Source organism: Gorilla gorilla, chromosome 6 (genome assembly GCF_029281585.2).
Source record: "Gorilla gorilla gorilla isolate KB3781 chromosome 6, NHGRI_mGorGor1-v2.1_pri, whole genome shotgun sequence".
In the NCBI taxonomy this organism is placed as follows: Eukaryota; Metazoa; Chordata; class Mammalia; order Primates; family Hominidae; genus Gorilla; species Gorilla gorilla.
This window is the reverse complement of record NC_073230.2, coordinates 82,920,028-82,935,024: the sequence shown is the minus strand read 5'-3', so window position 1 is coordinate 82,935,024 and position 14,997 is coordinate 82,920,028. Positions and strand designations below refer to the sequence as shown.

The 14,997-nt window shown below is 54.8% G+C and overlaps 2 protein-coding genes across 2 annotated transcripts; one reads left to right on the top strand and one right to left on the bottom strand.

The window, feature by feature from the left end:
- The first annotated feature begins 3,532 nt into the window (after window positions 1-3,532).
- METTL27 (methyltransferase like 27) lies at window positions 3,533-8,689 on the top strand. The gene is given in 7 exon segments (XM_004065406.5): window positions 3,533-3,655; window positions 4,480-4,608; window positions 5,129-5,191; window positions 5,193-5,283; window positions 5,577-5,666; window positions 8,305-8,425; window positions 8,427-8,689. Coding segments are annotated over 7 exon segments (744 nt in total). The 3' UTR covers window positions 8,554-8,689.
- A 1,931-nt stretch (window positions 8,690-10,620) lies between these two features.
- Window positions 10,621-12,479, bottom strand: CLDN4 (claudin 4). Its single transcript, XM_004045568.5, has one exon. The coding sequence runs from the start codon at window positions 12,107-12,109 to the stop codon at window positions 11,480-11,482; it is 630 nt and encodes a 209-aa protein (XP_004045616.1). The 5' UTR covers window positions 12,110-12,479; the 3' UTR covers window positions 10,621-11,479.
- Window positions 12,480-14,997: the final 2,518 nt, after the last annotated feature.

Here is a 14,997-nt window from a genome sequence, read left to right as displayed (position 1 = left end):
GCGTGACAGAAGGCTACCTCTTGCCTTCTAGGTCACTTCTCACAATGTCTCTTTAGCACCTGACCCTATACCTGCCGGTTATTCCTAGGTTATATTAGTAATTAAAAGCTAATGATTAATAATGTTTATAATAATGATTGATAATTGTCCATGATCATCTCTACATCTAATTTGTATTGTGACTATTCTTATTCTATTTTCTTTATTATACTGAAACAGTTTGTGCCTTCAGTCTCTTGCCTCGGCACCTAGGTAATCATCCGCCTACAGGAGTGAGAGGGTCATTTTCAGCAAAAGACACAGAAAAGGCTTTGAGGCTCCAAAAACTTAAGACTTGACGGGAGTAAAGGATTAGAGGCAAAAAAAATAAAACTTGATGAGTCAGAGAAAGGCCTTCCAGCCCCAAGGCTAGAACAGGCTCCTGGGCCAAGGAGGAGAAAAACCGGAGGAGGCTTGTGCTTTGAGGTATTTCAAGATGTTTCAGGCACATCTCATACTTTTCCTGCCCCAAGCGTTTCAGTCATTTCATCAGCTGTTTCTCTAAGGAGCTCTGGTTCCTTTTAGTTGATAACGCTTTTTTTTTTTTAAAGAGATGGGGTCTCGCTGTGTTGCCCAGGTTGGAGTGCAGTGGTGCAATCTCTGCTCACCGCAACCTCCGCCTCCCAGGTTCAAGTGATTCTCCTGCCTCAGCCTCCCGAGTAGCTGGATTACAGGTGTGTGTGCTACCACTCCCAGGTAATTTTTGTATTTTTAGTAGAGACGGGGTTTTACCATGTTGGCCAGGCTGGTCTTGAACTCCTGACCTCAAGTGATCCACCCGCCTCGGCCTCCCAAAGTGCTAGAATTACACGCATGAGCCACTGCACCTGGCAAGAATGCATTTTTAGAACCAGATCTGGATGCTCGTTGTGGTGATTACTACTGAAGCGTTAATTGTGTTTAGGTCATTTTGGCAGACAAAGCTAGGAAACTCACAAATACACACACATACATGTATGTCTATTTACATATCTTTCCATTTATTTATGTTAAAACCCATGAGTTTACTCTAATATCTCCCACTCTCCTCCAACGCTACAGGGTTCCTTCTACTCATCACCCTGTAAAACCAGAAAATCTAAGACAGGTCTCAGTTAATTTGGAGAGTTTATTTTGCCAAGATTGAGGACGCACGCCTGTGACACAGCCTCAGGAGGTCCTGACGTCATGTGCCCAAGGTGGTCGGGGCACAGCTTGGTTTTATACATTTTAGGGAGACATGAGACATCAATCAATATATGTAAGAAGTACATTGGTTTTGTCTAGAAAGGTGGCGACAACTCGAAGCAGGGAGGGGGCTCCAGGTCACAGGAAGGTGAAAGACAAATGGTCGCATTCTTTGAGTTTCTGATAAGCCTTTCCCCTGTAATCTCAGCTACTCAGCAGGCTGAGGCAGGAAGTGGAAGTTGCATGAGCTGAGATTGAGCCACTGCACTCCAGTCTGGGTGACAGAGCGAGACCCCGTCTCATAAAAAAAGAATGCCTTCACCATCTGGGAATGCAGTCCAGTAGGTCTCAGTCTTATTTTACTCAGCCGCTATTCAAGATGGAGTTGCTCTGGTTCAAACATCTCTGACACTTCGACACTTCTACCCCCTAAACATCTCTGAAGATCACCCACTCCCCTCCTCAGTCATGATCTCTACCCAAGGTCATGCAACCATCACCTCCTGCCTGGACAGCTGCAACAGCCTGCCAAATTCTGCCTGCCCAAACCCTTGATTCCAACACAGGCCCTCTAGACCAGAGCTTCTGAACCTTCAGCTGCCTAGAAATCACCTGCAGAGTTTAGAAACTCTGGGCCCCAGTCCCAGCAATCTAATTCTCATTCAGAAGGTCCCAGGTCAACTGAGAATTTTTACTTTTTTTTTTTTTTTTTGAGATGGAATCTTGCTCTGTCACCCAGGCTGGAGTGCAGTGGCGCAGTCTCTGCTCACTGCAATCTGTGCCTCCCAAGTTCAAGCTATTCTCCCACCTCAGCCTCCTGAGTAGCTGGAATTACAGATGCCCGCCACCACGCCCGGCTAATTTTTGTATTTTTAGTAGAGATGGGGTTTTGTCATGTTAGCCAGGCTGGTCTCAAACTCCTGTCCTCAAGTGACCCGCCCACCTCAGCCTCCCAAAGTGCTGGGATTACAGGTGTGAGCCACCACACCCCGGCCTAATTTTTGCATTTCTCACAAGCTTCCCTAGGGCATCTCCTAGAGGAAACCAAGATGTTACGGAGGCTGACGCTGCATATCTTCAGGTCACACTTCCAGCCGCAAGACTCTCTCTGCTGTCCAATACAGTAGCCACTAGCCACATGTGGCTATTTAACTTATTAAAATAAAATTTGCCAGTATGGTTTTTTAAAATAAAATTATTAAAATAAAATTTGCCAGGAGGCAGAGGTGGGAGAATCGCTTGAGACTAGGAGTTTAAGACCAGCCTGGACAACATTTTTTGTCTCTACAAAAACTACGAAAATAAAAATAAATAGATACAATTTTAAAAAGCCGGGCAAGGTGGCATGCACCTGTAGTCCCAGCTACTCAGCTACTCAGAAGGCTGAGGCAGGAGGCTGGCTTGAGCTTGAGTTCAAGGCTGCAGTGAGCTATGGTCAAGCCACTGCACTCCAGCCTGGGCGACAGAGTGAGACCCTGTCTCATAAAACAAAACAAAAATAAAACAAAATAAGTAAATGCAAATACAAAGTAAAAATGAAAGCTAATCCTAGGTCCCTCTCCTGCCCATAAGAATTCAGAGACTCCCCAGTGCCTACAAACCTCATGCTTTTAGGAAGCATAAAGGACTTCAGGAGGTAGGAGGGCAGTTGGAGGGGGATGGTGGAGGTGCTGCTACCTGACGGTGGAGGGGGAGGCCGGGGCCAGACCACCGAGAAACCCCTAAACCCGCACAGCAGGAAAACATCTCCGCAGTCCCTGCTCCACCAAGGCTGGAGTAGGGCCACAAGCCTTGAGCTCATTGGCTGGCGGTGGGGGGGGGGGGGAGGCGGACTGCCAGCGCCTTCCTTTGATTGGCTATTTTCTTTCAGCGGAAAGCCAATCATTGCGGGCAGGCGGTGACGGCGTGGCCAGGGTGGCGACACAGGCCCCGCCCCGAGTCCCGTTGCCCACACGCCCCAGGCGCGCTGGATTGGCGGTGAGCTCTGACTCCGGCCTCCTTCGAGACCGTTTCGCTCCGGATGTCGCCCACCTCCGACCCTCTCCCAGTGGGAGGGCGGGAAAGAGGAAGACAGGTCCTTCCTCCAGCCGCGGGGCACCCCCTTCTCCCACCTTGCCCTTCCCCCAGCCCTGCAGCCCCAGAGTGTAATTATCCAATCCCGCCCTCTCTGCGCTCAGTGTCCCCATGTGGGATAGGGGCCGGGATAGGGGTCGCGCTGGCAGGAGGCCTGGCAGCCTCCTCTGCAGGGGGAGGAGGGAAGGGGGAAAGGAGGGGATGGGCGATTGAGGTGGACCTCGAGCCAGGGCAACGGTGTCCCCACAAAAGCATGGCCCAGGAGGAGGGTGGGAGCCTGCCCGAGGTGCGGGCGCGGGTCAGGGCCGCGCATGGCATCCCCGACCTGGCCCAAAAGCTCCATTTCTATGACCGCTGGGCTCGGGACTACGACCAGGTAAACTCATCTGGGGCCTTGCCTCCACTAGACCAGCCTCCATTTTTCTACCTGTAAAGTGGGGAATCAGCCTTGCACCCGGGGGCGGCTGTGAGAACGAAGTGAGGCCTGGCTAAGAACCCTACAGTCCTGCCCCTTCCAGAACCCGCCCCACAGCTCTGGATTGGCAGCCCCATCAGGGGCCATGACCTCCTGAGGGGGGCTGCCTGGAGGAGGTGCTATTGAGAAGTCACTGTGGGGCTAGGCGCGGTGGCTCACATGCCGTAATCCTAAATAAACCCTTTGGGAGGCCGAGGCGGGCGGATCACCTGAGGTCAGGAGTTCGAGACCAGCCTGGCCAGCATGGTGAAACCCTGACTCTACTAAAAATACAAAAATTAGCCAGGCCCACGTGGTGGCAGGCACCTGGTAATCCCAGCTACTCGGGAGGCTGATGAAGGAGAATTGCCTGAATCCGGGACGCAGAGGTTGCAGTGAGCCAAGATCTCTTCACTGCACTCCAGCCCGAGTGACAGAGGGAGACTCTGTCTCAAAAAAAAAAAAAAAAAAAAGTCATGTGGACTCAGCAGAGAAAGCAGCTTGGCCAGGAGAGAAGGTCCCTGGAGGGCTGAATCTACTGTACAGTGGGCTGCGGGCTAACTCTCCAGTCCTGGCCCTTTAGCAATGGGAAGCACCTCATGCCTGGGCATCCCCTCACGCTAGCCCCAGCCAGGCTTGATCCCCAACACACACAGCTTAGCCTGGCAGACTCTGAGACCACCCCATAAGGGAGATCCCCCAAACACTGGGGCACCGGTGTTGTAGGCCCGGCACTCTTTCCCCAGGATGTGGCCACCCTGCAGTAGCGTGCGCCCCGCCTCGCAGTGGACTGCCTCACACAAGCCCTTCCAGGCCCGCCCCACAGTGCCCTGATCCTGGACGTGGCCTGTGGCACAGGCCTAGTGGCTGCCGAGGTGAGGCTCTTCCGGATCCCCTGCCTACTCCTTAGCCCCGCACTTCCTCAAATCTCCTACTGCCCCTGGCCCCAGAACCCTGCCCCGCACCTCAGACTCACTGTTTCAAATGCATGAGACAGGACCAGGCATACTGTGGCTCACACTTTGGGAGGCCGAGGCAGGAGGACAGCTTGGGGCCAGGAGTTTGAGGTCAGCCTGGGCAACATAGCAAGACCCCTGTCTCTACAAACAAATTTAAAAATTAGCCAGGCAGGGTGGTGCACGCCTGTAGTCCCAGCTACATAGGAGGCTGAGGTGGGAGGATCACTTGAGCCCGGAAGTTCAAGGCTGCAGTGAACTATGATCACGCCACTGCACTCCAGTTTGGGCGACAGAGAGAGACCTTGTCTCAAAAATTTTAAAAAAGCAAACGCATGGGCCACATTCAGTGCAGAGTCCACTGCCCTGCCAAGGTGCAGGGACCCAGCCGGGAAGTGGCAGGTGTGAACCATGACTGAGTCTCCCACCCCTACCCCAGCTGCGGGCTCCAGGCTTCCTCCAGCTGCATGGGGTGGATGGGAGCCCATCCTGGATGGGAGCATCCAGGGATGCTGGAACAGGCCCGGGCCCCCGGCCTCTATCAGCACCTCAGCCTCTGCACCCTGGGCCAGGAGCCTCTGCCCAGCCCGGAAGGTACTTTCTCTCCCACCTCCACACCCCGAGGCCCACCCTCATGAATCTCTTTCCCTTGCTGATCCTCCATCCCCCTCCCACACTAAGCTCCCAGTCCCTCACTCAACCCTGCACCCCACAATCTGACTGCAGCCCAGAACTGGACCATACTTACCTTATCCTCTAGGGGACCTGGGTCCTGCAGATGCGGGTAGTAGCCTCGTCCCACCCCTAGGGTGGTCTGAGGCCACACCATAGACAAAGTACCTTCCAAGCATCACACCATGTCCCCACCCACCCCCCCACACACACAGGGACCTTCGACGCGGTGCTGATAGTCGGTGCCCTCAGTGATGGCCAGGTGCCCTGCAATGCGATACCTGAGCTACGTGTCACCAAGCCAGGTGAGGAGCAGCCCAGCCAACCACCCCCGACCCCCATCACCATATACCTTCCCCTGTGCATAGTGCAGACACAGGCCCCAGAGCCCCTCAGGCTAAGCGAGGGGCAGCATCCTGCCCAGCGTCACACACAGCCTAGCCTAACATCCCAGCCACCAACAGCAGACCCAGGCAAACAGGCGGGGCAGAGAGGTGGCCAGCTCGGCTCTTATCCATGGACAACCAGGAGCAACTCCACCCTCCTCTGCAGCCTCCATTTCCCAGCCTGGGAGCCAGGTGGTATAAATGCTACAATCCAGTCCCCGTAGGACTGCAGTGAGAATCAGGTGAAATCCTGTCTCTAAGGTTTTTGCTTTGGTCCTGGCCCACAGTGAGGGCTCAGTTCTGTTCCTTCCTCTCCCTGCTTCCTCACTCATTCATAGACTGCCTTTGGGGCGTCTCTTTCTCTTTCCTGGTCTCAGTCTTCTCATCTGGGAAATGGGGCTGCTCAGGGGAGATGAGAGCTGTGAGCACCGTTTGTAAACTTCGCACATTGCGCTGCCCAGGCAGGTGTGTTTCCCGTCTCCTGCTGTGTTCTTGCTCAGCGCTTTGCTCTGCTCTGGGCAGAGGGCTCAGACCCTGCCCTCTGGGCCTTGATCTCCAACCCACTGGGGCCCAGGAAGGGGCCAGAGAGCACAGGGCCTGGTCAGAGGTGGCCCCACGAGAGCCGTGAGTGCTCACTGCTCCCAGAATTTATTTATTTATTTATTTAATTTGAGACAGAGTCTTGCTCTGTCACCAAGGCTGGAATACAGTGGCACAATCTCAGCTCACTGCAACCTTCACCTCCCAGGTTCAAGAGATTCTCCTGCCTCAGGCTCCCAAGTAGCTGGGATTACAGGAGCCCACCACCACACCCAGCTAATTTTTGTATTTTTAATAGAGACGGGGTTTCATCATGTTGGCCAGGCTGGTCTTGAACTCCTGACCTCAAGTGATCCGCCCGCCTTGGCCTCTCACAGTGCTGGGATTACAGGCATGAGCCACTGTGCCTGGTCCTGTTCCAAGAATGTAGAGAAGAGAGGCATTTCCGAGACCAGGTGAGGAATCCACGTGGGGCGCACCCTAAGTCAGAAAGGAGAGGGGCTGAGCATGAGAACCAGGAGGCGCTGGCTGGCTGCAGGACAGGAAATCATAGAGGTAAAAATGCTTCCTCTCCCTCCCGTCTCTGCACCCTTTGCCAGGCCCAGCAGAGGCTGTGGCTAAGCCTGGGCAGGTCTGGGCAGGCATCCGGGGAGCCCTGAAGGCTGACAAATGCAGGGACACGGATAGGGTCAGCTGGAAAGGTCGAAGTTGGGCCCAAGAAGACAGGAAGTTTCTACTGGGTGAAGCAGCCAGGATCGGACTTCCTAGCCCAACCAGTGCTTGCTAAGCCCTTCAGCCCCATCAGGCTGCCCATGGGTGACAGTCTCCCCTGCTCCGGAGCCTCTCCTCTCACTGCGCTCCCTTCTATCAGCAACACCCTGCTTCTCCTTACCCCCTCCTCCAGGAAACCTTCCCAGACCAATCACTGGGGCTTCCCCATCTCTCCTTCTCAGTGTACCTGAGGCCACCATGGGCACACTATAGGTGCCTGGAACTGAGGTGACAAGGCCATTCAGCCAGCACTTACTGTAGGGCACTTCAAACACACATACCAGCCTTCCTGTGATGTTAGATAATCATCCTCTCTGTGCCAGCTGGGAAACTGAGGCCCAGAGAGGTGAAGGGATAGCCCAAGATCCAAAGCCCACGTGGGAACTTTCTTCCTGTCCATTCAGACACAGTCACATCCTCCAGCAGAGGCGTGGGTGAGTGGTGAGTGGTGAGTGGTGAGGAGGGTGTCTCCTCAATCCAGGAGAATTACGTCAAGAATTCCCCACCAGGCACAGTAGCTCACCCCCATAATCCCAGCACTTTGGGAAACCGAGGCAGGAGGATCCCTTGAGCCCAGAAGTTCAAGAGCAGCCTGGACAACATAGCAAGACCCCATCTCTACAAAAAAAAAATGTTTAATTAGCCAGGTGTGGTGGTGAGCACCTGTGGTCCCAGCTACTCAGGAGGCTGAGGTGGGAGGATTGCTTGAGCTCATGAGTTGGAGGCTACAGTCAGCTATGATTGCGCTGCTGCACTCCAGCCTAGGAAATAGGGTGAGATCCTATCTCAAGAAAGAAAAAAAAGGTGGGGTGGGCAGGCACAGTGGCTCACGCCTATAATCCCCAGCGGGCAGATCACCTGAGGTCAAAAGTTCGAGACCAGCCTGGCCAACATGGCAAAACCCCGTCTCTACAAAAAATACAAAATAGCCGGGCGTGGTGGCACGTGCCTGTAATCCCAGCTGCAAGGGAGGCTGAGACAGGAGAATCACTTGAACCCAGGAGGCGGAGGCTGAAGTGAGCCAAGAACATGCCATTGCACTCCAGCCTGGGTGACAGAGCAAGACTGGGTCTCAAAAAAAAAGAAAGAAAGAAAAAGGAATTCCCGATGTAAAAGACACAGAAAGACTGCCCTGGGAAGGAAGCTGGAAGAATTTCTTGCCTTGAAGGGACAACCATCCCCAGCAGAGATGGCCCAGGACTGTGGCTCCTGCCCCTCCCCCACCTCACCTACCCCTCTCCCCCAGGTGGGCTGGTGTGTCTGACCACCAGGACCAACTCGTCCAACCTTCAATACAAGGAGGCTCTGGAGGCCACCCTGGACAGGCTGGAGCAGGCTGGGATGTGGGAAGGCCTGGTGGCCTGGCCTGTGGACCGCTGGGAGCTGGCTACCTCCGAGCTGGAGGTGGTATCCGGCATCTCTGCCAAGGATGGCTTCATCTCCGGCATTGTCTACCTGTACCGAAAGCGGAAGGCGACCCAGGTTGAGGGAGTGAGATCCAGCCCCCAGCCCCCAGCTGGCCCCTGACTCCATGTGGCCTTAGCTGGGCCCATCTGTTGGGCCTCCTCTGCCTCCCCTGTAAAATGGGACCTCCGAACCAATCCTGCCCCTCAGAAATGCCCTGCCTATTAAATGAGCTCCCAGAAAACAGTGGCATCTGTTCCTGTGGGTTCCAGAATCGAGATGTGGCAGGGTGTGGTGGCTCACACCTGTAATCCCAACACTTTGGAAGGCCAAGGCAGGAGGATCTCTTGAGACCACGAGTTCAAAACCAGCCTGGGCAACATAGTGAGACCCCTATCTTAAAGAAAAATTGTAAAAATTAACACTTTGGAAGGCCGAGGCGGGAGGATCACTTGAGGTCTGGAGTTTGAGACCAGCCTGGCCAACATGGCGAAACCCTGTCTCTACTAAAAATACAAAAATTAGCTGGGCATGGTAGCACACGCCTGTAATCCCAGTTAGTTGCGAGGCTGAGGCAGGAGAATTGCATGAACCCAGGAGGCAGAGGTTGCAGTGAGCTGAGATGGTGCCACTGGGTGACAGAGCGAGACTCTGTCTCAAAAAAAAAAAAAATTGGAAAAATCAGCCAGGTGCCATGGGTGCATGCCAGCTATTTGGGAGGCTGAGACAGGACAATCACTTGAACCGGGGAGGCAGAGGTTGCAGTGAGCCTAGAGCACACCACTGCACTCCAGCCTGGGCAACAGAGCAAGACTGTCTCAAAAAGAAAAAAAGAAAGAAAAGAAAGAAAGAAAAAAAGCAAGAAATGATGGAGAAGACCCCTTCCTGGGGCCTCCCTGGATCACTCCTTCCGGAGTGCTGGGTCCGCTCGCCTCTAACTTACTGACAAGAAAATGAAGCCTGAGCAAGCTTGGAACATGCTTTGCCCAACATTGGCAGGGCAGAGACTCAAGGCCAAGGCCAAGGCCAAGCCCAAGTGGTTGCTGAGGCCCAAGTCCTGTCCTGGACAGCTCCCCCACCCAAATTCGGAGTCCAAAATCCCAAGCTGTAGGTCTGGGCCTAGGCCACACTTGGTTTCCTCATCAATCAAGGGATCAGAATGCCGAGCTCTGGGTGTGGCTTGAAGGCTGCCCTCCAGGTGAAAGGCATTTGGTGACCCTCAGCACCTCAGGGATGTGAACAGGGCTGATAATAATTTCTCCATCCAAGAGAATGGGAAGACTTCATGGGGGAGGAGGCTGGGAGCTGGGCTTTCAGGACGAGCAGGATCCAGAAGGGTGGAGAAGGGAAAAGGGACATTCCAGGCTGGAAGCAGGGACCGGCTGTGCAAAGGCTGGGAAGGGGGACCTGTAGGGTGACTCAGCAAAGAGGAACAGACCAGCCTGGCTGCCCAGACAAAGCTGGAACAACAGCGGGGTGGGGGTGGCAGGTGGCCCATACCTCGGAGCTGGGAGCCCACGTGGGGACACCCCTCCTGGGGTCCCCAACCCTTCACCGGGGTCCCGGGCATACACTGTTTCCTGTATATGGGTTTACCCTCCAACCCATATACAGTGGACAAGGTGATACCTTGGGGGCCCATCTAATTTCTTTTTTAAGGTGATACCTTGGAGGCCCGTTTCGATTTTTTTTTTTTCGTTAAGAGATAAGGTCTCGCCCCGTCACCCAGGCTGGAGTGCAGTGGTGCGATCAAAGCTCACTGCAGCCTCAAACTCCTGGGCTCAAGCAATTCGCCTACCTCGACCTCCCCAAGTACAGGGATTACAGGCATGAGCCACCACGCCCAGCTAATTTTTTTAACTTTTTGTAGAGATGGTGCCACTATGTTCCCCAGGCTGGTCTCAAACTCCTGCCTCAAGCGATCCTCCCACCTCGACCTTTTAAAGTGCTGGGATTGCAGGTGCTCACTACCGCACCCGGCCCAGCTCCAATTTTTCACAATTCCCTGGATCTCGTTTTTTTTTTTTTTTTTAAGTGTTTATGTCCCGGCCAAAATACAGTGTTCCTGCCCCTGACTGACCCCCCCCACCCCACCCCCGCACCCAGGCCTCCAGCCCTTCCCCACCCAACTCCACAGTTGAAATCAGAGACAATAAAATTTCCTCCTGTGCACAGGTCCCATTTATTGTAGAAAATAATAATAATTACAGTGATGAATAGCTCTTCTTAAATTACAAAACAGAAACCACAAAGAAGGAAGAGGAAAAACCCCAGGGCTTCCAAGGGTGAAGCTGTCCCCTCCTCCCTGCCACCCTCCCAGGCTCATTAGTGTCCTTGGAATGGGCAGAGGACTCAGAGGGGATCAGTCTCCAGGGGCCCTGGGCTGAAGCGGGTGAGGCAGAGAGTCCTGAGGCCACAGAGCTGGGCAACCTGAGCCGCCTCTCTGGCCCCCTCCCCCACCACTGCCCAAACCTGTTTACATCGCCTTCGCCCCTCCCCTCTAAACCCGTCCATCCACTCTGCACTTCCCAGGCAGGTGGGTGGGCAAGGCCTCAGCCATACTCCTGGGCGCGGGTTTCGGTGAGCAAGACACAGTCCCAGAGGTGATATCAAGGCCTACCCGGAACAGAGGAGATGCAGGCAGACAGAGTGGGGAAAATGTAAATGGGGACAGTGGCCAACACCGATGCAGGCAGATCCCAAAGTCAGGGTTAAGCCATCCTGGCCAGCAGAAGCCAGCTCCCCACTCCACCACCACACCCTGTCACTTCCGTCCCTCCCCAATATCCAGAGGAGGGTGGACTCTGTTCTTGCTAGCAGGAGGTGGCCTTGGGAAGGTGTCCGAGTGGGCCAGAGAGGCTGAAGGCTGCTGCCTTCCTGCCTGGCTCAGTCTCTCCCCAGTCCCCAGTCCCCAGCAGCCAGTGGCCCGTGGCAGGGCCCTCCTGGGGTCACAGCCTGCACTGAGCTCAGTCCAGGGAAGAACAAAGCAGAGAGGAACAGAGTGGAGCCGTGGCACCTTACACGTAGTTGCTGGCAGCAGCAGAGCGGGCAGCAGAATACTTGGCGGAGTAAGGCTTGTCTGTGCGGGGTGGACAGTTGCAGCAAAGCAGCCCCCCGCCAAGGAGCAGCAGGCCAGAGGCGGCCCAGCCGACGTAGAGCGAGGCACCCATCTCCCGCTTCTGCCCGGAGGCCACCAGCGGATTGTAGAAGTCTTGGATGATGTTGTGGGCCGTCCAGGACACGGGCACTATCACCATAAGACCAGCCAACAGGAACACCACGCCCGCCACGATCATGGTCTTGGCCTTGGCGCTTTCATCCTCCAGGCAGTTGGTACACTTGCCCCCCACCACGGAGAGCAGCACGCCCAGAGCGGCCACAATGATGCTGATGATGACGAGGGCGCGGGCCGCCTGCAGGTCCTGCGGCAGTGCCAGCAGCGAGTCGTACACCTTGCACTGCATCTGGCCGGTGCTCTGCACCACGCAGTTCATCCATAGGCCCTCCCAGATGGTCTGCGAGGTGACAATGTTGCTGCCGATGAAGGCCGTCACGCGCCACATGGGCAGCGCACAGCACAGCATGACGGCCAGCCAGCCCAGGACGGCCAGCGCGATGCCCATTACCTGTAGCCCCATGGAGGCCATTGTTCAGCGTCCGTGGGAGTTGAGGACCTGGAAGGTGGAGGGGATCCGGCTGTGGGGGCCGTAGGATTCCAAGCGCTGGGGACGGACTTAACGTTCGCAGAGAGCACCTTTGCACCGTGAGTCAGGAGATAAAGCCAGTCCTGATGCGCAAGCCAGCAAGTGTGAGCAGACCAGTTCCTTCCGGCCGACAGCTGCCAGGGCACTCTCTCTCGGGGACAGGTTGAGCAGTTATATGGCTCTGGCAGAGGGGCGGGGGCAGAGGGAGGGGTTTTCGTCACTGGGGCCTCCTCCTGACCAGTTTCTCTGGATTCCTGAGCCCAGGCCAACAAAGGCACTTTTGAGGCCCCAGCCCTGGGTCCCTGAGTCACTATCCAGTCTCAGAAGAAACTACTCTCTCCCCTTCCTCAAAGCCCATGCTGAGGTCACCCGGGAGACAGACACTGAATCACAGCCCAGGGACAGCTGGATGTTCACAGGTTAAGGCCAGGGGGCAACCAGACCCAGCCAGGTTTGGGACCCTGAAGACCAGGGTCCCCACAGGCCAGTGCCCCCTCATTCCAGGCTTAGGTGGGAGGACAGGGTGGGGACCCTCAGGGAGAGAATTTGAGAATGAAGTCTTGGAAACGTCCACAAGAAACCCCACCTTGATTATTGTCATTTCTTGTCCTTATCAGTTTCATCACTGGCAGTTTCACTGCTGTTGTGATTATGATCACTCATGCATCTGGCCTCACCAGCAGTCTTTGCAGCACTGGCCGGATAAAGTTACGTGTAGGGGAGTGAGGAGCCGGGAGGCCAGGACTCCTGGGTACATCACCCACTCTCACCCATCTTTATCACCCAGCTTCTCTGCTTGGCTAGAAGAGGGGCCTTGGACATGATGCACCTTCAGCCAAAAAGAGACAGAAGCCTGTCCCCTCTCCACCTCCATGGAAGTTTAGGCTGGTGGGCTCTGTTCCTGCCGGGATCCAGCCTGCTTGCCCAGAACTGGGTGGGGCCAGTCACCAACGACAAACATGAACTAGATCCTGGAGACATCATCACCCCAGTAAATGGGTGTTTACCCTGTGGAGACATACAAAGCCTTCCAATAAAGCCAGAGTGGGTGCAAAGTCCCGTGAGATTTCAAAGGGAAGGGGAACTCTTCCGGGGTGGAGGTGGTGGTGCTGAGGGAGCTTGACTGCAAAGGGGTGCTGTGTGGCACAACTCCAGGGGGCGCCGGATTCTTGGAGTATGCTACAGAAGGCATCGTGAACAGGTCCCCCAGAAAAGTTTTGCAAGGCAATGGGACAGGCTGAAGGAGGACATTCTGGTAGACGGTGGGCCAGGCTGGACAAATGCAGCTCGTTCTGGGATGACAGCCCTCAGGAGAGATGTGCAAGGCAGCGAGGCTAGTGAAGGAGGACATTCAGGCAGAGAGAACAAGGGCAGAGGTGGCAAGGTGGGGAAAGGCAGCTCGTTCTGGGAACAGCCAGGAATCCAGTTTGACCAGAGACTGGGCTGGGGAGGGAGGGACCAAAGTAAAAGGGTCAGAAATTTCTGCCTGGAATGTCACCGAGCCCTGGAAGATAGAGGGAGGGTGGAGGGTCTAGGATCAGGAAGAGCTTGGTTCAGGGCAGATGACTGAGGGGACCTCTGGGAAGGGGTCATCGTGGGGGTGATTGAGAGTGTCTAGGGCTCATCCCCGCCGCACCGAGGGAGCTCCTTCTCACCCGCCGTGTGGTCATTTTGCATCTCTCTTCCCAACCATGCTGGGAGCTCTGCAGGGGCCAGGGCTCCAGTGTGTCCCTGAGCCGCCGCCATTGTCCAGCACTGGTGGCTGTGTGCCCAGTTCTGACCCAGAAGGATGCATAGTCCTTGAGCTTCCTGAGGGAGAGTCTTCAAGGGTGCCATGGTTTGGGTTGAAGCAATCAGTGAGTACCCATGGGAGGTATTTGAGATGGATCTGTTGACCGGCTAATGAAGCACAGGGCAGGCTGGGACAATCTAGCATGATCCACCTGTGTTACAGTCGGGAAGTTGAGGCCTGGTATTGTGGTTAACTCTATACACATCTGTCTTCCCTGCTAGCCTGGGGCTCTTAGAAGACAGGAACAATGCCTTCTGCAACCTCAGTGCCCAGCATTTGGCTTGATACATCACAGATGCTCAAGAAATGTGAGGAGTGGTTGCTGCGGCTCATGCCTATAATCCCATCACTTTGGGAGGCCAGGATGGGAGGATCGCTTAAGGCCAGGAGTTTGAGGCTGCAGTGAACTATAATCGCACCATTGCACTCCAGCCATGGGCAACAGAGCAAGACTCTGTCTCAAAAGAAAAGAAAAAGAAACGTTTGGGCCGGGTGCAGTGGCTCACACCTGTAATCCCAGTACTTTCAGAGGCCAAGATGGGCGGATCACGAGGTCAGGAGTTAGGCCAACATGGTGAAACCCAAAAATTAGCTGGGTGTGATGGCGCATGCCTGTAATCACAGCTACTCAGGAGACTGAGGCAGGAGAATCGCTTTAACCTGGGAGATGGAGGTTGCAGTGAGCCGAGATCGCGCCATTGCACTCCAGCCTGGGTGATAGAGCGAGACTCCGTCTAAAAAAAAAGAAAAAAAAAGACACGTTTGATGATGGAAAGAACGAAGCATTCTCCAGTTTCAAACCACACTCCTATACCTTGACCCCCATCATAGGCACACACACCAAAGCAAACAGAGATGGTTTCTGCCCAGACCACGCCTCCCTGGGGCTTTCTTTACAAGGCTCCCTCTACACACAGAGCCTATGGGCTGAATAACACCAGAGATAAGTAACATCATGATTGGCGATAAGTGCTTTCCTGGAGATGACCTCATCACAGCCTCCTGCCAGTCAGCAGGGCAGGGACTTTTATTGCCTTGG